Source organism: Protopterus annectens, chromosome 1.part1 (genome assembly GCF_019279795.1).
Source record: "Protopterus annectens isolate FY-2018-M chromosome 1.part1, PAN1.0, whole genome shotgun sequence".
NCBI lineage: Eukaryota > Metazoa > Chordata > Ceratodontiformes > Protopteridae > Protopterus > Protopterus annectens.
In genome coordinates this window covers 1,794,184,196-1,794,211,456 of record NC_056726.1, presented here as the reverse complement: position 1 = coordinate 1,794,211,456, position 27,261 = coordinate 1,794,184,196, and the positions used below count along the sequence as shown (strand labels likewise).

The 27,261-nt window shown below is 39.5% G+C and overlaps 1 protein-coding gene across 1 annotated transcript in view; it reads right to left on the bottom strand.

The window, feature by feature from the left end:
* The window catches only part of SDC3 (syndecan 3), a 1,714,638-nt gene extending 1,694,023 nt beyond the window's left edge, over positions 1–20,615 (bottom strand). The window contains exon 1 of the mRNA XM_044084708.1: positions 20,108–20,615. Coding sequence (XP_043940643.1) covers positions 20,108–20,179 — 72 coding nt within the window. The 5' untranslated portion in view covers positions 20,180–20,615. The remainder of the gene's footprint in view (positions 1–20,107) is intronic.
* Between the last annotated feature and the right edge of the window lie 6,646 nt (positions 20,616–27,261).

The following is a 27,261-nucleotide window of genomic DNA, read 5'->3' as shown; positions in this document are numbered from 1 at the left end:
ACATAGTGCATCTGGCTCCCTGTCAAATCTGTCAAGCCTTCTATGTAGGCAAAACTGATAGAAAATTTAAGCATAGAATTAGGGAGCACCTGTATGACATTCACAACCAGGTCATGACGAATGCCTTAGCCAAGCATGTGAAGAATACCACAGAACAACATAACTTTATGTTTTTTATGATAGAAAATACTAAATAGACAGTAGACAAGGTGACGTGCGAAACAGAACAGAAACCAACGAAACCAAATGGATAGTTAGGCTTAGGGCTGACTCTGGGAAGGGTCTGAATGAAAAGGTCCCTATTAAGCCTATATTAAAGAGTAGACCCCTAAAACACTAATACATATTCAGTACATTTCTGGGATTGTTATGTTTTACATATGTAAAAAAGAGGGGTGATACACTCCTTTTTATATGTATTATAGCTTTTTAGAGTTGTAACATATATACATTTTCTATGTACATTGTATATATTTTATGTGGAGATATATATATATATATATATATATATATATATATATATGTATATATTGTTTTGTGTTGTATATTTTTAGAGTACTGAAGTGCTTTAAGTACATTAGATGTATTTTTATCAGAATACATGGGATCCAACATGCTGTTTTTGATCATACAGTATATGACTTTAAGAAGAGAATGCATGGAGCAGGTGCTTTCAATTAGTGACTGATAGTAACACTATGTAAGTGGAAGCTCCATTTCAAATATGTATACGTCTGAGGAAGCAGTAGGACACACTAAAGCGCTTACATTTTATTCTCTGTCCTTTGTCAAATAAATAGAATCTCTGTTGAAGCCATTGGTTGGACTTGCATCTCACTTCTTTGTTGATATAAACTAGGTATAAATCCCTATGTCACAAGATGGGTTGCCAACTGGCTCACTGACAGAACCCACACTGTGAAAGTAGCAGACTCCAAATCCGACTTCAGACCAGTGACAAGTGGAGTACCACAGGGTTCAGTCCTGTGTCCTCTCCTGTTTGGTATCTACTTTTCTGACGTACAGGCTAACATAGAAGGTCTTTGGCTAACAAGGTTTGCAGATGACTGCAAACTAGGAGCCATAATTGAAACTCCTACTGATGTGGACATCCTACAAAAGGGCCTCACTGACACAGATGCCTGGTGTCAAAGCCATGACCTCAAGCTCAATGCCAAAAAGTGCATTGTCATCCCCTTTGGTAAAAACTCTGTACCCATGAGCTACCACATAGGTGGTAGTCTACTTAACACCGAAAGTGTGATAAGAGACCTTGGGACACAGGTGAACAGTAGTCTCTCCTTTAACAATCACATTCCCACAGTAGTCAGGAAATATTTCTACGTGGCACACCTCATCACAAAAGATTTCTCATCCAGGAAAAAATAGGTCACTGTTCCCCTCTACTCGTCACTCATTAGACCTATTATACAGTATAACGCCCCTTTAGGTATGTACCTCCCAAGACATTTACAACAACTGGAAAGGCCACAGAAATACCTCACAAAGAGGATTACCAGCCTCAAACAGATGCCCTACGCAGTCCATCTCAAAAAACTCCAGCTTTACTCCATTGCATATCACCTACTCAGAGGTAATCTCTGCCAAACATACAAAGTTATGTCAAAGCCAGAGCTGTTGGACATGCTCCACTTAAAGAAATCCCAATCCCTCTGAGCTACACGCTCTAGGGACCTAAACCTTGTCACCATAATAAACAGAACATGCTGGAGGGACAGATTCCTGTCCCAGAGACTTCTCATACTCTGGAACAAACTACCTATATATGTCAAACTGAGCTCCTCATTAGCATTCTTCAAGAAAAATCTTGATGATTGGATGGGAAATATGAAATTCACCCCAGGGATCACCTCTGTGGCTCTGCCCGACAGTGGCACAGGAAAATAATTTTTTTGGGTTGCGAAAGTAGGGTACCTTTTTGGCTAGGCTTGTATAGGCCCTAGGGCCGATAGCCTAGTACCTAGCTATGAACCTAAAACACCATGCGTCCTTAAAAGTGGTAATTTCAAAGTTCATGAAAAACACAACATTCAGGAAGCGTAATGAAACAGACAAACAACAATGCAAGGAAATGTATCAATTAGAAAAAAAGGAAAATAGTTAGGTAATAAGAACAGCAAAGGCCCAAGTAAAGAAAAAGAGTTTGCATGTGAATGTGTATGTGCATGTGTGTATATACAGTAGATACAAAAAGTGTACACACCCCTGTTAAAATGGCAGGTTTTTGTGATATAAAAAATGAGACCGCAATAAACCATTTCAAAACTTTTCCCACCTTTAATGTGACCTATAACCTGTACAATTCAATTGAAAAACAAACAAATCTGTTACGGGAAAAATATAAAAAATAAAAAACGTACAATAAGCTGGTCATATAAGTGTGCACACCCTTAAACTAATACTTTGTTGAAACAACTTTTGGTTTAATTACAGCATTCAGTCGTCTTGGGTAAGAGTCTATCAGCATGGCACATCTTGAGTTGGCAATATTTGCCCACTCTTCCTTGCAAAAGCTCTCCAAATTTGTCAGATTGTGAGGGCATCTCTTGTGCACAGCCCCCTTCAGGTCACCCCACAGATTTTCTATTCGATTTAGGTCTGAGGTCTGGCTGGGCCATTCCAAATCTTTAATTTTCTTCTGGTGAAGCCATTATTTTATTGATTTGTATGTATGCTTGGGGTCATTGTCAAGATGAAAGTGAAAATCCTCTTCATCTTCAGATTTCTAGCAGATGCCTTAAGGTTTTGGGTCAAAAGTGACTGGTATCTGGAACAGCTCATAATTCCCTCCACCTTGACTAAAGCCCCAGTTCTAGCTGAAGAAAAGAAACCCCAAAGCATGATACTGCCACCACCATGCTTCACCATGGGGATGGTGTTCTTTTGGTGATGCGAAGTGTTGTTTTTGTTCCAAACATACCTTTTGTAATTGTGGCCAAAAAGTTCAACCTTGGTCTCATCAGACCATAACACATTTTCCCACATGTTTTTGGGAGACTTAATGTATTGTTTTGCAAATTTTAGCTGGGTCTGGATGTTTTTCTGTGTAATAAAAGGTCTTGCAACCCTACCCTATAGCCCAGGCATATGGAGAATATGGCAGATTGTTGTCACATGTAGTACACAACCAGTACTTGCCAGAAATTCCTACAGCTCCTTCAGTGCTGCTGTAGTTCTCTTGGCAGCCTCCCTGACCAATTTTCATCTTGTCTTTTCATCAATTTTGGAGAGATGTCCAGTTCTTTGCAACGTCACTGTTGCCCCATATTTTCTTCACTTTTTGATGACTGTCTTCACTGTGTTCCATGGTATAGCCAATGCTGTGGAAAATTTTTTGTACCCTTCTCCTGACTGACACCTTTCAACAATGACATCCCTTTGATGCTTTGTAAGCTCTCTGTGAACCATGGCTTTTGCTGTAGCAGACAACTGAGTAAATGTCAGGAAAATCCTACTTGGACAGATGAACTTTATTCGGGGTTAATCAGAGTCTCTTTAATTGATGGCAGGTGTGTACCCAAGAAGACTGAATCCTGTAATTAAATCAAAACATACTTCAACAAAGTATTAGTTTAAGGGTGTGCACACTTGTGCAACCATCTTATTGTATGTTTTTTATTTTTCATATTTTCCCTAACAGATTTGTTTGTTTTTCAATTGAATTGTAAGGGTTATAGGTCACATTAAAGGTGGGAAAAGTTTTGAAATGATTTATTTTGGTCTCATTTTTTTATATCACAAAAGCCTGGCATTTTAACAGGGGTATGTACACTTTTAATATCCACTGTATTTAAATGGAACCGAGCAAAGAAAACAAAGAGAGGAAGAAAAGACTTAACTGAATCGGAGCACAGTTGGTCGGCAAGAATTATAAATTAATAATTCTGCTCAACGTTCACACAAGAATAGAACTTGGAGGTCATAAAATCCAACCTGCAGAAACCAATCCCATGATTACAATGTCTTCAAACACACATACAAAAAAAAAGGTTTTAACACACTGAAAAACTAAATGTACACAAGAAAATAGTGACCTGCCAGATGCATGCAAGTGGTGCTAGAAAAAGTGAGTGGGAGAAACAGTAGCATCACCAGTTACTCATTTTAACAAATAATGCAACACCTGCAAGTTGCAACTGAGTGGGATGAGACATCAGAAGGAAGTCACCACCTACCAGTCTGAGTTTAGTAAAATAAAAATAATCACTTCTAATGGAAAATACAGTGGAATTTTTAAAAGCTACTATGTATATATGTAATCATATTTTAATTATGTAAAACATATACTTCTATTTTGGCTGTTTTAGCTTTAAAAAAATCTTTTGCTAATGTTTTGTACTATATTGACAGCAAGATGTAACTATAACTTACGTAACTGGAACCTTTCTCCCCTGGTCTCCACTAAAAATGTGAATGTTTACTTAACCTAGTCATATCAATTAAAAATGGAAATAAACAACAAAATAAACAAGTGGCACAGACGTATACTGGAAAAAATCATGTCAAGTGGATCAACTGTAATTTTCTAGTACCTGAATGAGGCAGTACATCATGAACAAATATGTCAACTGTCTGTGTAAACATTAGTAGGGATCATACAGAGAAATGCAAAAAAAATGGTTAGCAAATAAATAAGGTAGTTTTAGATTAGATCATACAGAGCAACACAAATAAAGAACAGATACAGCCCCAGGATAAATACCACTGTTATCTTCAACTTACCATATCATCAAACCATTTGTTTTCATTCAGAATCCTATTCCCCACAATTAATCTTCATCAATACCTAAAATGTTTTACCAGCATCTCACAGCCATATACATAGTTTTGTGATGCTGTTCCTCCCCACTTCTATACTTCTAATATAAACCTTATACATAAATTATCTATGAACCTGATTTACATCCCACCTATTATCTACAATATAAACATTTTCTGTCCTACCTAATTCCTTCGTTCACCTCCATTTATTTGAACTTCTAAGCACTAATCACATCTGACAAACACATTTCAAATGCTCATTATATGATGACTGTCCATTAATATTCTAAAACGAACATGCTGATTGGCCAGCCTAACCAGCGTGCCCACTGCAAATCTGAGAATATACCAAGGAAAAAGGTTCAGTTGCCCAGACTTTTTTCTGTTGGTATATTCAATAAGTTTTATTTTTTTTAAACAAAAAATAAAAAAAAATATGTATCCAGACTCTTGACATACGAAAGAGACAGCATGGAGAAAATACTAGGAAAATCGGGTATGTTATTTAAAACTAAAGATACGTACCTGATTTTCTTTGTATTTCCTGCATTCTGTCTCTCGCCTATCCCTAAACTGTCCGAAACTTTTTTTTTTATTTAAAAAAAAAAAAAAAAAAAAAACAGAGTGATGGATACCTTCGTTTCTCCGTTTCTTCCTTTCCAAAGTACTGATGTACTGGGTATGTGTGGAAATGCAAGTCCCATACGCATTTGCAGTACATCAAAAAAAGGCAACAGGATATTACCAGCAGTGGAAGGACAGTACAGCGCCATTATACAAAGACATTATTTAAGAAAAGTAAGTATTTTCTTTCTTAAATAATGTCAATGTATAATAGCAATAACCAACTCCATAGTGTGGTATATTCAGATTTAGGTAAAACAAAACAACCCCTGCACATACAGCAACTGCATGGCACCAAAATACTGAAATCCAAATGATAAAAAAGAGGAGCCAGCAAACTATGGCAATTCAATATTTAATAATATTAAGTCATGTAAAAACATGAAGTAGAAGCAAATAACAGACTGTAAAAGACACATAGCCTTTATCAGTGTAATACAAATCAATGATTCCATTGCTCCATTTTATAGTTAACATGTTATCAAAGTTGAAACTCATTGGTCGTTCAAAAATACTCATTGAGACCAGATGGAAATAAACCACCCAACTTGAAGATCCATTTCTTTTCTTTAGTATTTAATATTATGTGTCATCCGGCTTTATTGGTCCTGTTGCCCATGACTCCATCAATAACCATGAATCTGAAATATGCATTCCTATGTCACTGAGTCTTTGTAGAGAGCGTTACTAGTCCTTTTGGTTCTGATGTCACTGTAGTGTTCTGATATTCGTAACCTTAGAGGTCTAGAGGATTGACCTATATAGAACACTGAGCAGGTGCAAGTTGAAAGATAGATGACCCAATCACAACTGGAAAAGAACCTGATGTCATATACATTTCCAGTATTCTTACTAGTAAGGGTGGAGTGTCCACAAGGGACACAGCCCATGAGTAGATCGCCAGTCAAAGTTATTTGTGTAGGATCTTGTTTGGTCTTGGAGCTGTGTTTGAAGTGGCTGAAATGTGATCCTAAATTCCTGCCTCTTCGAAAAGGAAAAAGACATTTGTCCTGTAGAAATCCCGAAAGCTTGCTATCTGCTAAGCGGATGTTCCAATGCCTTTGGACACTGTTTAGTAACATGTTGGTATTCTCCCCATACGTGGTTACCAAACCAATCACTGATTCATTAAATGTTTTTTTCTCCTTATACCTCAAAAGATCTCTCCTATCTAATGTAGATACCCAGTTTCTGGCATTGAGGATGTTACCCATTTGGTACCCCTGTGTGAAGAATACCGACGTGTTACTAAACAGTGTCCAAAGGCACTGGAACATCCTCTTAGCAAATAGAAAGCTTTCGGGATAATGTGAACTTATGGACACTGTTTTTATTAGTTAATAAAGAAAGGGTACTTCCTAATGCTAAAGTACAGCTATCAGTAACAAGTAAAAACAGTATTCAAAATGAAACGCTGCACAACAATGGCCAATAAAGTTAAGTTCTCTTGGAGAATAGGTGGTGTGGTTAAATGATATTAAAAGTGCAACATATATAGAAAAAAACTTGCATACATTTCCAGTACTTAAATTAAATGCACTTACAAGATATTCACGCTGTGAATGCAGTTATACCATAGCGAAATGATGGCTCCAAAGTATCCAGTCTTATGATGGCTTCAAAGTATCCAATCTTTTGGTCTGATATACAAAGTATCCACACTGAAGATGTAGTAGCTGCTATGTGACTGTAATGAACTGTGATAACAGCTTAACCAGTCTAACAAATCAAATAAAAGCTTCTAGATTTAATGACAGTTAAAATCCTTTTATTGTAGGAAAAGTTAAAATCTTCATGTCAAGTTAAAATCTTGATGTAGGTTTTGATTTGTTAGACTGGTTAAGCTGTTATCACAGTTCATCACAGTCACATAGCAGCTACTACATCTTCAGTGTGGATACTTTGTATATCAGACCAAAAGATTGGATACTTTGAAGCCATCATAAGACTGGATATTTTGGAGCCATCATTTCGCTATGGTATAACTGCATTCACAGCGTGAATATCTTGTAAGTGCATTTAATTTAAGTACTGGAAATGTATGGAAGTTTTTTGCTATATATGTTGCACTTTTAAGTTTTATATCATTTAACCACACCACCTATTCTCCAAGAGAACTTTACTTCATTGGCCATTGTTGTACAGCGTTTCATTTTGAATACTGTTTTTATTAGTTGGTTGGACAAAGGTTTTATGCATGTTAACATTATATGTGGCAATATTACACAGCAAAGGCTATTTATTGTTCATTTGGTGGTTTAGACGAAGCCAAGTATTACCCATTGAAACAAATGGATGTAGCATTGCTATTGCTGATACTTATCCCGGAATAGTGATTTGATTTCAAATATATACACAGGGATACCGTTCGATCTAACATATCCTGCTAAGGGACGGGGTGGTCATTGTTCTGTAGTCACACACACACACACACACACACACACATATATATATATATATATATGTATATATATATATATATATATATATATATATATATATATATATATTGTTATTGCAACATTTATTGATTAGTTACTACCCATGGATTTGACCAGGATATTACAGGGATTATCAGCGGATCGGGATGACCTGGGGATTTTTGGTTTGAGGCATACAAATAACCAGAATAATGGTTTAGATTCTTTAGAACCTGAGAGTACGTATGATGCCCATTTTCAAAGGCTAACCAAATGTATGAGGTCCTTACGGACTAATATGTGTGGAATTTCAAACTTTTCAAAGCCTACCTGACTAAGGGAATTTTGCCCAGAGGTCTTAGGGTACGCATACAACCCTTGATGAGCAACACTGACACTCAATTGGCAGAACAATGGGCCACAGCTCTGCTCTAGAACCTGCTGGAAAGCACTAGGAAGCCTGAAACTGATACAAGCACTAAGCTCTCCTTGTCAATAAGGAGAAAATAATCATAGGCACTAAACAGCCTATAATTGCAAAGTATCTTGCAAAGGTAAAGGAAAACAGCTCTTAAACTTTACAAAAAAGCACCTAAATAGGCATGTCCAAGGGTCAGCTTCCGGTGATTTCTCCTGTCTACCTGGTGAATCTGGGCATACTGGGGCAATGCGATAACTGCCTCATGTACACAGACAATCCTCTCCTCCTACCACCCAACACTACAACCTGCGACAGATGCACTTACATAGCAAAACTGGAAGCAAAGCTCTCTCCGGCCAAGATTGTGCTAGACAGTCAAGAGGAAAAGGTTAACACCTGCATTACACCTCAAGCAACTCGTAGCCCTTCAAAACCCACACCATCAACACCCACACATAGCAACACTAAACCCACATATGTGGAGGCCCTTAACATTAACCTGCCCAAGCAACAAGGACCTCCAAAGCCAAAACGCAAACAAAAACCAGTCACAACCAAAGTGACACATAGCTCACAACACCTGTGTGCCACCCAACAACAGCCCCTAAGGCAAGAGAATGTACCCAACACTTTAGTCATAGGTGACTCTACAGTCAGGCACACTGATGTCCCACTCACCAGGCTGAACAAGGAGAAAATAACAGTCAGCTGCCTGTCAGGTGCCAGGATCTGCCACATAACACATGCACTCAAGTCACTCCACAACAAGTACCAATACGACTCTGTCATTGTCCATGCTAGAGTGAATGACTTGAGACGTACCTCCCTGGACTACATGAAAAGAGACATGGAAGAGCTCTTGGATCATGTGACCCAGGCAGGTATGACCCTAGCCCTGAGTAGCATCCTGCCTTCACCCAGAATGATACCACAGTATAAGGACAAAATGATTGACTTCAACAATTGGCTAATCGTCTGGTGTCATTCAAAGGGGATCCAGTATTTGTCTGCCTGGGAAGACATGATCGACAAACCACGATGCTTTGCCAGAGATGGTCTGCACCTGTCACCCCTGGGATTCAGGTTACTGGCTAAAGTTCTTGCCACCCCTATAGTGCCTTTTTTAGGCAAGGTTCAAAGGATAAAACCACCACCATAACAGATACAAGCATGCAAAATCTGAATGTAATGCTACTCAATGCTAGAAGTCTAAACCTCAAAATGCACTCTCTCGAGGCACTCCTAAAAATGGAGAACATCGATATCTGTGCAGTAACTGAGACCTGTTTCAAGGCTCCAGAGAGCACCCATGCAATACCAGGCTACAATTATTACCACACTTTTCGGCCACAAAACCAAGACCGAAACACTAAAGGTGGAGGAGTGTCCATATTCCCCAAGGATATTCACACCCCCAGGCTAGTTGCCCAACACAATGCATCTGAAATTCTCCAGGTGCAACTAACACTAGGTAAGACTGCAATCAAAACTGTAGCTTGCTACAGATCCCCCACCATGCCCCAAGATTCTCACTACACCTTTCTAAGCACACTGGAAAATATTAAGATACAACCAAACACCCTAATACTGGGTGACTTCAACTACCCTGCCATTAATTGGGAAAACTGCTCGGGTACCAACTCTTTTTCCCAACAGTTCTTGGAATTCATAAATTCCAATGCCCTGGATCAACTAATCCATTGTCTCACCAGGGGCACCAATATCCTAGACCTGGTCATTACCAACATGGGAGATAGATGCTCCACACCAGTGGTCACCCCCTCATTGGTCAGATCTGACCATAAGCAAATCACCCTTGACATCCACATCCCACCCCCACCCCCCTGTAAGGAAACCTCCTTAAAAAACTTCTCCAAAGCCAACTTCATGCTACTGAAGTCAGAAGTGACAAACTTCACAACACCCACGCAGATGGGATCTGGAAGTTCAACTGCAGAATCCTGCACTAAGGCACTGTACGAGCACTTCCACTTGTGCATGAATCGTGCCATCCCAAATAGAACCAAGATGCTCTTCTCCAAAAAAAGAAAGCCAAACTTGTGGTCCCCTGCTATAAACAAACTATACAACAGAAGGAAGAAACTGTTGTAAAAAAGAGGAAAATCCCAGGATGCAAAAAACTCCCTCACCAGCCTCAGTAAGAAGCTGAGATCCCTCATAAAATCCTCAAAAGCTAGTTACGAAAATAAAATTAACAAACATTCCAAAGACAACCACAAGGCATTCTATAGTTATGTCAATAATCTAAATGGCAATGCTCAGATCTGCTCTGAGCTACAACAGAATGGCATTAAATATACTGATCCCAAGGATGTTGCCAATATCCTAGCAGATCAATTTAGTTCCAACTTCAACCCCCTCTCACCCCCTAAAGGGCCCATCTCAATGCCAAAAGATTGCCAAACTAAACCGCACTCTCCAAAGCTAAGAATATAGCATCCATGGGACCAGATGACATCCCAGGCTGTGTACTACATGGACTACAAAATGAACTGGCACCTCACCTAAGTGTCATGTTTAATCATAGCCTCACCTTAGGCTTCATGCCCACTGAGTGGCACACAGATACAGTTATCCCGCTCCACAAGGGAGGATCCACCTTGGATCCCGGGAACTACCGTCCCATCAGTCTGACAAGCCTGATCTGCAAGGGCATGGAACGCATTATCATGGAACTTATAAACAAAGACATTGGCAACATTCAACACTGGACCCCACCCAGTTTGGTTTTGTGAAGGGCCAATCTTGTCTCCTGAATCTGACTGACTTCTTCGAATCAGTCTCCAGAGCTGTGGATGAGGGTAAGGCAGTCCACACAGCCTATCTGGACCTCGCCAAGGCCTTCCACACCATCCCCCACTCTGGAATCAGAGATAAACTTACTAAGCTGGGCATAAATCCCTATGTCACTCGATGGGTTGCCAAATGGCTTACTGACAGAACCCAGACTGTAAAAGTAGCCGACTCCAAATCCAGCTCCAGATAAGTGACAAGTGGAGTACCTCAGGGTTCAGTGCTGGGACCACTCTTGTTTGGCATCTACTTCTCTGAAGTACAGGCCAACACTAAGGGACTATGGCTAACAAAGTTTGCAGATGACTGTAAACTGGGAGCCTTTCTTGAATCCTCAAATGATGTGGATATTCTACAAAAGGGCCTTACAGAAACAGATGCCTGGTGCCAGAGCCATGGGCTCAAGCTTAATGCCAAGAAATGTATAGTTATCCCCTTTGGAAAAAAACATGTACCCATGAATTACCACATAGGTGGCAGGACACTAAACATCGAAAGTGTGATGAGAGACTTAGGGACACAGGTGGACAGTGGTCTCACTTTTGATAACCACATCACCACAACAGTCAGGAAATCCTTCTATGTGGCACACCTCATCACTAAGGGCTTTTCATCCAGAAAAAAGGAGGTTGTTGTCCCACTGTACTCATCCCTCATTAGACCCATTATAGAGTATAATGCCCCGTTTGGTATGTACCTCACAAGACATCTACAACAGCTGGAAAGGCCATATAAATACCTCACTAAAAGAATCACAGGCCTAAAGCAGATCCCATATGCTGACCGTCTAAAAAAACTCCAGCTATACTCTGTGGCATATCGTCTACTCAGAGGCAATCTCTGCTTAACATACAAGGCCATGTCAAGCCCTGAGCTGTTGGACATGCTCCACTTAAAGAAATCCCAATCCCTCAGAGCCACATGCTCCAGGGATCTAAACCTTGTCATCACAATGAACAAAACATGCTGGAGGGATAGGTTCCTGACCCAGAGACTCCCCATACTCTGGAATAGACTGCACATACATGTCAAGCAGAGTGCCTCATTGGCCCTCTTCAAAAGGAACCTTGACGATTGGATGGAAGAAAGAAATTCACCCCGGGATCATGTCAGTCGCCCTGCTAGACAGGGGTCCAGAGAAGTAAATATTGTGGGAAGAAATATCCAGGGAATTGTTATGGCTAGGCTTGCATAGGCCCTAGGGCCGATAGCCTAGTACCAACCTATGAACCTATGAAAAAGCCTCCATGAGGTTTGTAGGGGTCTAGGCTGCCCATTATGACCGAACCATTGACAAAGATATAGTTGAAGTAACCAAGATGTGTGAGGAAACTAAGAAATTTAAAGGACATCCATTATATATTACATGTCTTAACAAACTTTGCCAGGACTTACTTAATCTGGAACAGCAACTCAAAGAGAGGAAAATGCACAAGTTCTAGAGGGACTTGGGTGTCTATGACAGGGGCAATCCATTTAGTAATAACAAACATGTCAGGTTTGAGAATGGGAATAGGAAGATGGTGAAATGGAAACGACCAAGGTCGATCCTCAAGAGACCTACCTCCTCTAGTTATGACACATCAGGAGATGACTCCTCATCAATCACGGACCTAAATACACAGCACACCGCAGACTCTCTGGTCTCCAAATGAAGCAATACACAAATCCCTTTAGAGGTAGATAAAGGAGGGCAGGGAGAAAACACTCCAAGGATAGACAGCATGGAGGGACTACTCAAATTAATAATTCAGAAATAACTGTCAATAACAATGTGTTGAATATTTCATCACCTTTGTCACAAACTCAAATACAAGTACTGAATAAAGGGTTAAATTACATACCTGGCTTTTTTGTCTCTGATGACACTCTTGCACAGGATATTATAACCTTTTGTCAATTACTCAATTTAAGACTATATTTTCAGTCATCTACTAATTCAGGCTATGAGGATGTTTTTAAATATCATAAATCCAACTTTATACCTCCTATGCAGCACAATGTTCAAATGTTTCAAACATGCATTCTCAAAGATCTACATTTTCACTCTAGGGAATTCTGAATTAAACCTAACAATCTCTCAAAGATCGAACATAAGGCCATACAGGAATTGGAAAAATAATAAGGAATTGGTTATTCTACCTGCAGACAAGGACGGGGCGGTGGTTGTGATGAACTGGACACAATACAATGCTGAAGCTGACAGGCAACTGAATGATAGGCGATACTATACATGCATGCCATTAGATCCTACCTTCAGGTTTAAGAAGCAGAATGATGAATTTTTGTTGTCTGCCAAGGAGGAGGGCATTGTAACTGACACCACTCTATATCCTTTAACGGTGTCCGATCCTATGAGTCAGTACATCTATTTTCTCCCAAAAACACATAAGGATCTTCATCACCCACCAGGTAGGCCCAGTGTTTCAGGTAGGGGCTCCATTATGGAACCCCTCTCACAATTCCTCACAAAATATTTACATCCTTTACTAAAATAGGTTCAGTCAAGAATTCAGGACACCACGGAATTCCTACAAATTATCTCAGAGATACAGGTGGAACCGGGTTGGTTGTTATGCACTCTAGAAGTTTCTAGCCTGTACACCAATATTCCTCATTGGGCTGGGTTAGAAGCGCTCAAATATTGGCTTTACAAGTCGGAACTCTATCCACCAGATTTCAAACCTTCCTGATCTGCCTTGCAGAACACGTTTTGACCAAAAACATGTTCTATTACCAAAATAAATGCTACTGGCAGGTCCAGGCACAGCTACGGGGGCATCCTTTGCCCCCATTTATGCGGAGCTTTTTCTGGCCCATTTACAGGAACATCAGATTTATGACAACACACACATTTATTTAGATGATATTGACATCTGGAGACGTTATCTTGATGACTATTGGCTAGTATGGAGATCTGATGAGGAATATTTAATGGAGTTTGTGGGGTACCTCAATAACAACAAATGGGGTTTACAGTTTACAGCTAATTATAACATTATAAAATCACTTTTCTGGATGTTCTGGTTACCAGGAATGTTGATCACACCCTAGAAACAGAGGTCTATTGAAAATATCCACAATATAATTCCCTTCTCCATGTCTCCAGTTTTCACCCACCACACATCTCCAGCAGCATTCCAAAATCTCATTTTCTATGGATGAAGCACATATGTTCACATCCAGCCACCTATGAACATTTTAAGGAGGACCTAATGACTAGATTCAAAGACAGGGATTACAAAATGGGTAACATCCTAAATGCCAGAAATTGGGTATCTACATTAGATAGGAGAGATCTTTTGAGGTACAAGGAGAAAAAAAGAGGAAATGAATCAGTGATTGGTTTGGTAACCACATATGGGAGGAATACCGACCTGTTACTAAACAGTGTCCAAAGGCATTGGAACATCCACTTAGCAGATCATAAGCTTTAGGGATTTATACAGGACAGATGCCTTTTTTCTTTTTGAAGAGGCAGAAATTTAGGATCACACTTCAGCCACTTCAAACACAGCTCCAAGACCAAACAAGATCCTACACAAATAACTTTGACTGGCAATCTACTCGTGGGCTGTGTCCCTTGTGGACACTGCACCCATTGTGAGCAGGTTACTAAATCCAAGCAGTTTACTAGTAAGAATACTGGAAATGTATATGACATCGAGTTCTTTGCCAGTTGTGGTACCGATTGGGTCATCTATCTCGCAACATGCACCTTCTCAGCGTTCTATATAGGTCAAACCTCTAGACCTCTAAGGTTACAAATATCAGAACACTACAGTGACATCAGAACCAAAAAGACTAGTAACGCTCTCTACAAACACTCAGTGACACACAGGAATGCATATTTCAGATTCATGGTTATTGATAGAGTCATGGGCAACAGGACCAATAAAGCCGGACGACACATAATATTAAATACTAAGGAAAAGAAATGGATCATCAAGTTGGGTGGTTAATTTCCACCTGGTCTCAATGAGTATTTCTGAATGAACAATGAGCTTCAACTTTGATAACATGTTAACTATAAAATGGAGCAATGGAATCATTGATTTGTATTACACTGATGAAGGCTATGTGTCTTTTACAGCCGAAGCCTGTCTGTTATTTGCTTCTACTTCATGTTTTTATATGACTTAATATTATTAAATATTGAATTGTCGTAGTTTGCTAGCTCCTCGTTTTTATCATTCATATTATGATTTACCCACGGTTGGCTTTATTTAATCACTCGGGCTTCTCCCTCATAATTAAACCACATCAGCCATGGGTAAATTTTAATATAACACACCGACGTCATCGGTTATTGCTTAAATATTCAATATCTACTAATGCATAAAGTGTATTTTATACAGTAGCAGTTGCCCCTAATTTCATATGACTGCAATCTAATTAACAAATATGTCTGCAATTGGTAATGTATATTATTTAATATCTGTTTATATATATTACAGAATTTCTTTTTAAAAATATCTGTACTATGTTGGAGCTTTTCTCCCTAGACCTCTGGTGAAAAGAGTTTTTGACTAAACCCTGTTGGACAAACCCTTTAAACAAAAGCAAAATAAATAAATAAAGTGCTGATTGAGCAATATGACTTCAAAACAACTGCAACAAATGCAGTCCATTGTTTAAAAAAATGGACTACTAGTAAGGCACCAAAGAATTCTATACAAAATCAAGACAATGACATTATAGTGCAAGTGAAAGCAACTATGTCATTATTTAAATTCAGTATAAGGATAAGTGAGGGACAGTATGTGAGAAAGCAAAATTGCAGGAAAATGATATACAGTTGGAAAGGAAAAAGAACAAAACTGGAATACATAGTATAGCGTTGATTATCCGAACTAATTAGGGCCTAGGGTAGTTCAGATAATCAAATATATAATTGAACCGGATAAAAAACTTCTAAAACCTTGTTTTTCTGCACACAAGGAATACACTTATCAACCAGTCAGTGATTCCAGTGGACAATAAAGAATATTTTTCACAGATGAGCGGGCTACAAGCTCAAAAAATGCACACAAAAGAATATGTATAACATTTATATATTCAGATTTTATGATTTTTTTCTACCCGAAAACTTTAGAAGGCTGTGTTCAGATAATTGACATTTCAGATAATCAATGTTCAGATAATCGACTCTCTAGTGTAACTATGAACGGCTGTATTGAATACCATGTAGCTCAGCAATGATATGAAAAGAGATGATGGTATACAGGGATACATAGGAACACATATTGTTAATAGAAGAGGAACTTTTTTTTAACTGTTGGTGAAAGACCATATGAGATATTGGGTACAGTCCTGGAGACCTCACTTCTGTAAGAACTCAGGATAGAGGAGTAGGAATTCCAAGGAGCAGCAAAAAAGGTGTATGGTCTGCAGAAACCATGTAAAAAGAAACAAGCATAAATATACTTGCTATGTGCACTCTTAAGAAAGGGAAAGAAAGAAAGAAATGGGGGAGCACTATTACAAGAAAAATGCAGCTAAACAATAAGCATAGTTTAGACAGCTCAAACAAAAAGTGAGGAAGTATTATTTTACAGTGAGTGTGGGGAAAACAAAATGGTGACCAGTTAAATGCTTTCCAGAAGCTTTAGTTGTGTAATTTATTTGTGTACAGGAAAAACACAAGGCAGTTATTTGGAAAGGGCTAAGACTTAAGAAAAAAAGGCAGAAAGAATGAGCCATAAGATCATTATTAGCTACTCGAATCTATTCCTCAACATTCTCTGCTGTGACAGCTGAATGAGAATCATACCTGAAGCTATCCTATTGCGCAGAACGAATTCATGAGAAACCAAAATGAAATATGAAAGTAAACTTCAAACTTCAACAAAGGGAGTGCCATACCCTCAACAGAGAAAAATGCAAATTGGCAATTACTATCTCTCCACATACAAACTATATGTCTTGTACTCCGATCTATCACTTACAAGGTCACAGGTTTCTATCTCTACCAAAGTTTTTCATTCATACTCAGATAGTTATCATATTTCATAGTTTATTCTCAAAGCTGAAGTTTTACCTTCCAGGATGTAATTGTTTTCTAAGTTGATAATAAAGATACTTTGTTTCTCACTGAACAAGATAAAATCAAGTCACTTCCTAAAATTTCCAAAGCTTCAGCCCTAAAGTAGGAGTCTGCATCACACTGTACAGAAAAAAATATAATTCTGCATCCATTACACTTTAAATTCATAAAGCACCTTGGCAATATTCACATACAACTATACATAATCTCACCCTTTAGATAGAGCAACAGTATTCAAATTAAAATAACTAACTAAATATGTGTAGCAGAATACTGCTTGCTTGAAAACAAATAGGCAGTATAGTGATACTACTGTGCTTGTTCTGTTCTTATATAAGGGGGAGTCTTCAACAGTATAAGTACAACATTGTAGCAGGTACATACATAAATTACCTTATCTACAATGCATAGACAGCATCAGATGTTTAATATACATGGAGAGTATGTCCACTAAAGATGTTCAAAGTTTCAAGGCATCTGTAACAGTACTTACAGATTTTAATAGCTAACTCATATTAGTAATACCCAGCAAGTAATTTATGGTTTTCTTCATTAATATGCTCTGCTTCTTTATTACTGCAATTTCTCAGTCCACAGGAAGGCAGGAAAATCTGACCTACAGCTTTATGTAAAACAATGGTTATTGGCTGAATGGCATACTAGTTGTGTACAGCCCTTTTGCAAGGCCATCATTTTCAGGTATGCTAGCTAATACGTAAAATATGTGCCAAATTACATACACAGTATAAACTAAATTAGGTTTGCAAAGTCAGGAATGCTGCACATTTTTGTTATACTGTGCTCAGAAAAAGAAGACATTATCAACACCTGGCATAAGTACATCCTGAAAAGATAAGCTTTAGCTGATCTGCTTGTGTAGTTTTATCAGAGTGGCTGTCTAGTAAACAGCTTGATATCTCATGGTTTATAACACATAAAACAGGTAGAAGGTGTCTAAATACTCTTTCAAGCTTAAAAATGGAATGCTTTGTGTGTGTGTGTGTGTGTGTGTGTGTGTGTGTGTGTGTGTGTATATATATATTTTATATATATATATATATATATATATATATATATATATATATATATATATATATATATCTGAAATGGCTTAGTAGTAAATCACTTTGACTATAATGTGCAAGGTCCTGGGTTTGAGACTTACAAGGGCTGATTATTTGGGGGTTAGGAGGGTGGCCTAATGGTTAAGGTGCTTGTCTTACAAACACAAGGTGTACGGTTTGAGCCTTACAAGGGATAATTAAAAATGGCTTGCAAGGGCAGTTAGCCTAGTACTAACCTATGAATATATATATATATATATATATATACACACACACACAAACATACAATGCTGATAATCTATGTCATAGTTATATGTAATCTATTCATATTTCATTGTTAAAACAATTTAAAATTGCACATATTGTATTTCCCTACAGATATCAAAATGTAAATCCTACAGCTGAAAACTCTGTACAGTCTTGTGGCCAAGGCTGTGCCTGAAAAAGATCCTGGGACCAACCCACTTACCCATTTGAATCAGTCTGCCTAACCTCTAACCCCCACCTCCCAAAACAATCAGTTGTATTGCTGATTATTCACACAAGAAACAGCTAAGAAGGGGACAGAAATAGACAAGCAGACTCAGTAGCAAGCAGCCATACCTCAGCTGTCCAGATTTTCGCAGAATGTACAACATTTTCCCTCATATTTTTGATCTGTTCATAAAATAATTTGTTTTTTTCTGGAAAACCCACAGAGGATTGTAGCCACCAAATAAGGACATACTTAATCTTCAGAGACCTATCCTTCGGAAAATACATGCTAACACAAATCTTGTTATTCTAGCAACTTTCTAAGTTTATAGAGCAATATTTAAAAGCTGTCCCTATTCTGGACCTTTGTCCCCACCCCACCCACACATTATTTTAGGTTTTGTTCAGATTTCTTGTGCTAAGAAGTTTAGGGGAATGCAAGCAACTGCAATCTACACACTACAAGTAAAGTGGAGTTATTGAAAAGGAATCTGTAGAAATTGTAGAATGCTCTCTCAGTCTGCGTGTTTCTGCAGTTATTGGACCATTGTTCATTTCTGCTTGCTTGCAATTTAAATACTTGTGCACCACATGCCTGCCAGGCATGGGGCGTGTTGAGATGATATGTATACACATGGAAATCAGATTAGAAAAGGGAGCTCGATCACAGACAAACACACTAACACACACCTTTTATCTAAGATAATAGGAAAGAAAACCAAGCCTGTCTATGAAACTATAACTCATATTCAATTTAATTCTTTATTTCCCAACTACATTGAATAAGTGACAAAAATTAATGAATAAGTGACAAAAATGTGGCACACGATCTGATGTGGATTGACATCTGATGGTTTACTGTTTGTTCTTATATTGTAACTACACCCAGTACCAACCGTTAATAGTAATTATAATAAAAAGGGAGAGGGCAGATTCGCACACCTGAGATTTAACCGCTACCTGGCACTCGATCGCCTGCATTTTCCAGTCGCATTTTACGCCGTAACAGCTCTCATGGGAATTAAGAAATGCAAATGCATGCAACAAAACAAGAAAACCACTTGTTCGTTCCCAACAGAAGCCCCCACCTCCAAGCACCGTGCACACACACACACACTCTCTTCATGAAGTGAACAGTTTAACTGTGCTCAATATATAAACCCAAAGAAGGAATCTCTTTAAAAGCGATTACTGCAATCTCCCCGGCTACAGCAATGACAATCCCACAATCTATTTCAAAAGAAAAAAGTGTCAAAATATGTCATCTGGCCAGCGTTTCCCCATGGGGTGGTGGGAAGGATAGGAATGCTGATTGAGATGGCCACGAGACGCAGGGGGCTACCATGGAATGGAGTGTAATTAATTAATTAGGGTCGCGCTTGGTTTCCCTTCCTCCGCCCACCGGGGATGCCGGGGGGCTGAAAATGACCAGCAAGTCTGATGAAGACAAAATGTCACTTACCATCGCGGAATTCTGAATGGTCACCAGGCATGTCAGTAGCAGAATCGAGCCCAGCAGAGCTACCTTCTCCATGGTGCGATGTAAAATACAAAGCAAAGGGATCACCACAATATTCAAAAATATCGAAGATTCCTCTGTGCCCCCGAACAAATCCTTGCGGGTTCAGTGATGGTGAACGACACCTTTCCCGTAGGGACGGACAGAATTAGGCGAGGACCCCTGAAGGTGTTAGGCTGACAAATTCTTTGCGAGCTGCAATCACTCCTGTTTCTTCGTCCCCTTCTGTTATTCCCTGTTTCTGTCACTCAGCGACCACAAAGCACCGCATGAGTTGCATTGACTTGGCTTTGCAAATCAAACAGTTTAGTACAGAAATATGAGAAAGAAGCCAAGGTGATCTGGGATCCTGCAAACACTGCCTGTTTGTGGTGTTAGTGAGCCTTTTGACCGACTGATGCGTGGTGTGACCACAGGCTGGGAGCAGGAAACGTGCGCTGACGGTCCGCCTCCATTCAATCAGTGCAAAAAGGAGCCAAGCTTTGCACGGCGCTCTGCTAGGACAGCCAGGCAGAGCCAGATGGATAGATTAGAATGCCACCTACCGTACTCCTGTGTTTCTTCACCGTTCCATACGTCTTACAACTCTGGTGCAGGCATATTCTTTATCTGACTGCTGTGTACTGTTTTTCACCTTACTACTGTCCTTTTATCCGATATAAGTACCGTTAAATACTGTTAGGGCTGCATAGATGTGATGTGGCTGTAAATTAAGAGCCAGCTAACCAAACCAGTCCATTATTTTTACTTGCATGTTGTAACACTTCCACGTAGAGTTGGACGCAAATGAACATAGCAAGACTTCTTAACAAACAGTGCTAAAAGACCATGCAGTTGGAAAATGTGTGTGTGTGTGGGGGGTTCATCTACTTGGGTGCCCCCTCAGAAATTGGAAAATATATTTACAAAGCATAGCTTTCAACCTTCCATCTCAACTAGGTCTGTCTTAGCTCACATGATTTTAAAATGTTCTGCTTGATTTATACTTATGAAAAGTTATTTTGTAGAATCAATATGATGCATTTTTATTTACCATGGATGTTAGTTTAAAACAAAAAATTAACATGACAGATCCTTTAAATGTGGAACAGTGAGGAATATTAACTTTTTAAGGCTCAAATTGTGGAAGTTTCCTCATAATAAGCTAAACCTGAAAGGCAGTAATGCAGAGGGATGGAAGGTGACTTGACTCAATAAATTCCAAGCAGAAAACTAACCATGGGTGTGTGAAACAAGATGTATAGAAGAAACACTAGAATTCCTTGGAACTGATTAGCAAAGGGGTATAAAACCAATTACGAAGGAAGAAATAATACTGTTCATACTGATCACTGCTGCAACATCCTAAGCTATATGGGTTATATCCTGCCTAGGATTTAACAGAAGACCACCTTCAGAAGCTTCAAGGTGCCTTGAAGCTTCTGAAGGTGGTCTTCTGTTATATCCTGCCTAGGATTTAACAGAAGACCACCTTCAGAAGCTTCAAGGCACCTTCCATGTGCCCAAGCCATCAGTCAGCTTAAGATGAGCTGACTAAAAGACAAATTTGGGCACCAAGCACTTCAAAGCTTTCCTAACATCGAAGAGAGCACTCCTCTGCAAGCTTTTGAGGGTTGATGACTGGTTTATGCTGTTCTGTTGCTTGGCAGCAAAGTTCCCTTTAGGGAAAAACCTTCCACATATTATTTTTAATGTTTAATGCTACATTCCTGTATGAAAAGCACTTTTTAAGCTAGGAATATGTGTTTTTATTGAATTTATTTATTGAATGTGAACTTTGCTTTACTTTTAAAAGGGAGCTCACCTTTGTGTTTGCCCATTTAAAAGTTTCTTTAAACATTTTAAAACCTTTACCTGTGTGGATAAACTGTGCTCAGAAATTTTTTGAGGCAGGTAAAATGTATTAGAGTGGATTTTTTTTTAATGTGCTTTTGTTGGGAAAAGTAACTTTGTACTAATTTTGAAATTGTACCAGCTTGTGCTGCTTAGTTTCCTCAAGAAAGAGGAATTATTTTTGACTTGACCAGAGAATAAACTACCAGTCTCATGATCGGACCTTCTTCAAGCCACAAAAAGAAAAAAGTTAACTAAACATCCTTTGCCGCCACAACAGGCTAGCAATTTGCTTCAGCTGCAGGTGGGTGGCTCTGCTGTGGCCAAAGTTGGCTCCACAGATGACTCATCTTTTTCCCAGATCCCGTTGATGTTGCCCATACAGCCGGCATAGACTGGGGTTTTGCCACATCCTTCATAGCTGTTGGGATCCTTTCAGTGGGAAAGTGAGAGCATTTGTCACTGTTGGGACAGGGGCAGGGAAGGTGTCCCTGTTTAAACCAAATGCTGTGCCCATCCCTGAGAAACCTGTTGCTGCCATTAAAACTTCCATTTGCCTTTATCTTCTTGTCAAAAAGAAACAGAAAACCAAACATGTATTTTCTCCTGCTCCAGTTTTACTGGACAGGATTAGTTTATTAAATCTGACTCAGGGTCTTGTTCAGGCTGTTGACCTATCTTATCAGGTGGTTTCTGATAAGAGGAAAAGGGATTTCTTTTTTCCCCAAAAGATTCAAGAAATTGAATCTGGAGAGAAATGTGATAGGAAGTTACAGATTTTGTTCCTCAGAGTTTTAATTCAGACTCAGAAGTTTCTCCAGCCAGCTTGGTTGACATCGCCATACTGAAGCAGTGTAGCAACTGCCTCATATTCACTGACAACCCTCTACTCCTAGTCTACACAAACTCAACATGTGAGAGATGTAACTATATTAAGAACCTTGAATCCATGCTGTCTTACACACCAGTTAGTACATATAACAATGAGCGGGTTGTCAGCATGCACACCTCAACTCCTACTCCACCCAAACACATACCACACATACCTACATACGTGAAGGACCTCACCAGAAACATACCTAAACACCAGAGACCTACCAAATGCAAACACAAGCATGCTGCACATAATTCTTCCTCTGCAGAACACAATACACATAATAAATCATGCATCAGAGTCTTATGAAACTGCACTCGCTGGAAGAAGTCCTCACCTTTGAAGACACAGACATTTGTGCAGTTACAGAGACCCGATTCAAGGCTGTGGAGATCACCCCAGACTACAAACTGAAGGTGTGAAAACTAAAGAGGCAATGTATTGATATTCATTAAAGATAAGTACACCTCCATATTGGTTAAACAGTATGATTCCCTGGAGATACTTCAGGTGCAATTAACTGTTGGTAGGACACCTGTTCAAGTCATTGCCAGCTGCAGGACCCCCCCCCCCATGAATTAGGACACCCACTCTGCCTGTTTGGAGCTACTTGAGTCTATCAAGATACATCTGAACACCATGGCTTTGGGCAACTTTAACTAGCCACCCATTGACTAGGTAAATTACTTATGCTCAAACTCACTTGCCCAAAGGTTCCTTAGCTTCATTAACTCCAATGCTCTGGACTAGCTGGTTGACATCCTCACAAAGGGTGCCAACATCCTGGATCTAGTGCTTACCAATGGGGGGACCACTGCAGCACACCCACTGTGAGGTCTTCCTTGGTGAGATCTGGTCACAAATCAGTCTCATTCAAAGTAACTATCACACCTGACTCCCCAGCAGCAACTAAACTAAAAAACTTTTCCAAAGCAAATTATAACCTCTTATGGGATGGTATAAATAGCTTCATTGCACCCCCCTAGATGGAATTGGCAACTATGCCAAGTTCTACACCAATGCTTTATACAAACACCTATATAACAGCATTGACTCGGCTGTACCTGATAGGACCAAAACAAGCTCCTCAAGGAAGAGCAAACCTGCCTGGTGGACAACTGCCATTAATAGGCTTTACAAAAAGAGGAAGAAATTGCTGTCTAAGAGTAAGAGGGAGTGAGCCCTAAACTGGAAACACTCCCTCTTCAGCAAATAAGACTTCCTGTGAAGTCCTCCAAAACAAACTACGAATCCAAATTAGCTTCCTCAACTAAAGACAACCATAAGGCGTAACCTATAAGAAAAGGCCCAGATTTGTGCAGAGGTAGTTAATGATACCACATATACTGAGCTTGTGGACATAGCTAACCTGTTGGCCAACAGGTTCTGTGAAAACTTCACTCCCCTGTCCCCGCCACATGTACCCCTTGACATCCCTATCGCCTGTCCCCTACCTTGTATCTCTAACGCGCAGATTGTAAATGCCCTCTCTAAGGCCAAAAACACAGCATCTGTGGGACCTGATAACATCCCAGGCTTCATCTTAAATGGGCTCCAACAAGAATTAGCAGCATCTTTGGATACTGTTTTTAATCATAATCTAAGCACTGGCTTCATCCCAGCTGAATGGAAAAATGGTCACCATTATTACCTTGTACAAAAGTGGTGCCTCCACTGACCCCAAGAACTATAGACCTATTAGCCTGACTAGCCTTATCTGCAAAGTCATGGAGCGAATCATCGTGGACCTTATGAACAATGGTAGAGGTAATGTCCAAACACTTAATCCTACTCAGTTTGGATTTGTCAAAGGAGATGTGGACTTCTTTGAGACAATCACCAAGGCCCTGGATGAGGGGAAATCTGTGCATACAGCCTACCTAGACTTAGCAAAGGCTTTTGATACTGTCCCCCACTCAGGCATCATTGACAAACTTACCCAGCTAGGTATCAACCCTTATATCATTAGCTGGATTGTTAACTGGCTCACTGATAGAACCCATAGAGTCAAAATAGGGGAATCCACCTCCAACAGCACACATGTAACCAGTGATGTTCCACAGGGATCAGTTCAGGGACCTCTGCTGTTTGAAATCTATTTCTCCGAAGTACAAGCAAAAGTTAAAGGTCTGTGGCTGACAAAGTTTGCTGATGACTTCAAACTAGGAGCGGTCATAGAATCTCCAAATGATGTCAGCATCCTACAACAGGGTTTTACACACAAAAAATGATTAGTGCCAAAGTCATGGCCTTAAACTCAATGCAAAAAAATGTATTATCATCCCTTTCGGTAAGAGCGATGTTCCTGCTAACTACCACTTCAATAGCTACACCTTAAGTATGCACTCAGTGGTGAAAGAGCTGAGCACATAGGTTGACACCATTCTTACCTTTGATCACCATGTCTTTACATTGGTAAGAAGGGCATTCTATATTGCTCATCTCATAAGTAAGGGTATTGTCTCCAGAAAAAAAGAAATTATAACCTCCCTGTATTCTTCCCTCATCAGGCCAATAATTGAATACAACGCCCCTTTTGGTACATACCTTTCCAAGCACCTGCAGCAATTGGAGAAACCACAAAGGTTCTTCACAAGGAACATTCAAGGACTTCAGCATCTGTCCAATGTGGATCATCTGAAATCAGTGTCACTTTATTCTGTTTCATACAGACTACTTAGAGGTGATCTCTGCCTTGCATATAAGACAATCTCTGACCCTGCTTTATTGGAAATGCTGCATATGTGCAAGTCAAATGGTAAACAGGTTACTCTCTCTAAAGACCTGAACCTGGTATGTGACATTAATAGAACCTGCTGGAGAGACAGATTTGTCTCCCAGAGGTTACCACACCTTTGGAACAGACTCCCGCTTCATGTCAAACAGATCACCTCATTGGCCCTCTTCAAACACAACCTGGATGATTGGATGAGTAGCCATAAATTCACCCCAGGAGTTCCACTTGTGTCCTTCTTGGACATGGGCATTAGGTGCTGATCGTGGAAATAAGGGTAGAATTTGGCTAAGCTTGTAAGGGCCCTAGGGCCATTAGCTTAGTAACTTGCTATGATCCTATGATTACCCTGTCAAGGATACTCTCTCTGAGGCTATTTCCAGAATGTGCTAGTGGTTTAAATGGGAGAACACTGAGGTTTTTCAGTATCTTTGAAAATACTATGAAATGTTACAAATAGAATTCCCAGAATGTCCTTCCATCCCCTAGTGCTGCCAGAATTTGAGGATGTGTTTGCCAAAGTCTGTGGTTTCCCTGATAGCCAGCCTGCTGCACTTAAGAAAGTCAATAGAATATGCCAAGCTTCTCAGTCTTTCAATTTTCTATACACTCATCCCAGATCTGATCAGCTATATAATTAGTCAATCCTGCTGCTACATATAACATTTTGTTAACTGTTATCCTTCCCCTTCTTACAATATCAGTAAAACAACTGATAAGTTTGGGGACCAAAGTGTATACTTCTGCAAATTTAATTTTTAGAATGTTGCACTGAGGCTACACATTTATTCTGACTAATTGTGAAAGTATGAGGAATGTTTTATTTGCATTTCCTTCCTGCAAGGAAGAATCTGCTTTATATGGTTGAGTTTCTTCTATTTCTCAGGTCACTACCCATTGTTTAAAGTGTGTTTATATAACTCTGTAGATACTACATTCAGGGCTGTTGCCCTGTTGCCACTGGAACTGTTATGAGCAGATTTGCCTGGCTGCATTGTTAAAATCTCCCAGAGAATGTAAAAACTGAGAATTTAAATTCAGCTATGGATAGATATTTAGTTTTTGGCCACTCTGCTGCATATGTTATCAAAAAATGTGATGACAGAGGTACGCTGATACAGGGAATGTCTTATATTTTTCATCCCTACTCCATTTTGTCTGCTTCCTCATCCAATCTTGGCAAGAAAAAAAATAGTCTCAGCAAAATGCTGGTAAGCAGGTGTTTTGAAGTAAAATGGCAGGGAGTCTCCATAAAGAAAACAGGAATCTCCTAAAACAAAGGACAATCAAATAAGTCAGAATGATTATGTAAGGGACTTTGTGACCCCACACACACACACGCATACACACACACACATCCACACACACACAAACCTGACAGTCCCTTATGCCATCCAGAATGTCTGAATCATTTGTTTCTTTGGCAACAGATAGTTTCATAGAAATGTGTTCCGAGTCTTTTTCAGCAGGAGCACATATGGCAATAGGAAGAAGTGTCCTTTCCAGGGAAATTTTCCACATTCACCAAAGCCAAACTCCCTGTTCTCTCTTGTCTTACAGCATATGCTTTCTCAGGGGGTAGAACAAAAAGGTCTTCTTTCCTAGTGGGGAAGAGGTTATTATTCAAGAGTGTTTCTGGTGCCAAAGAAAGAAAAT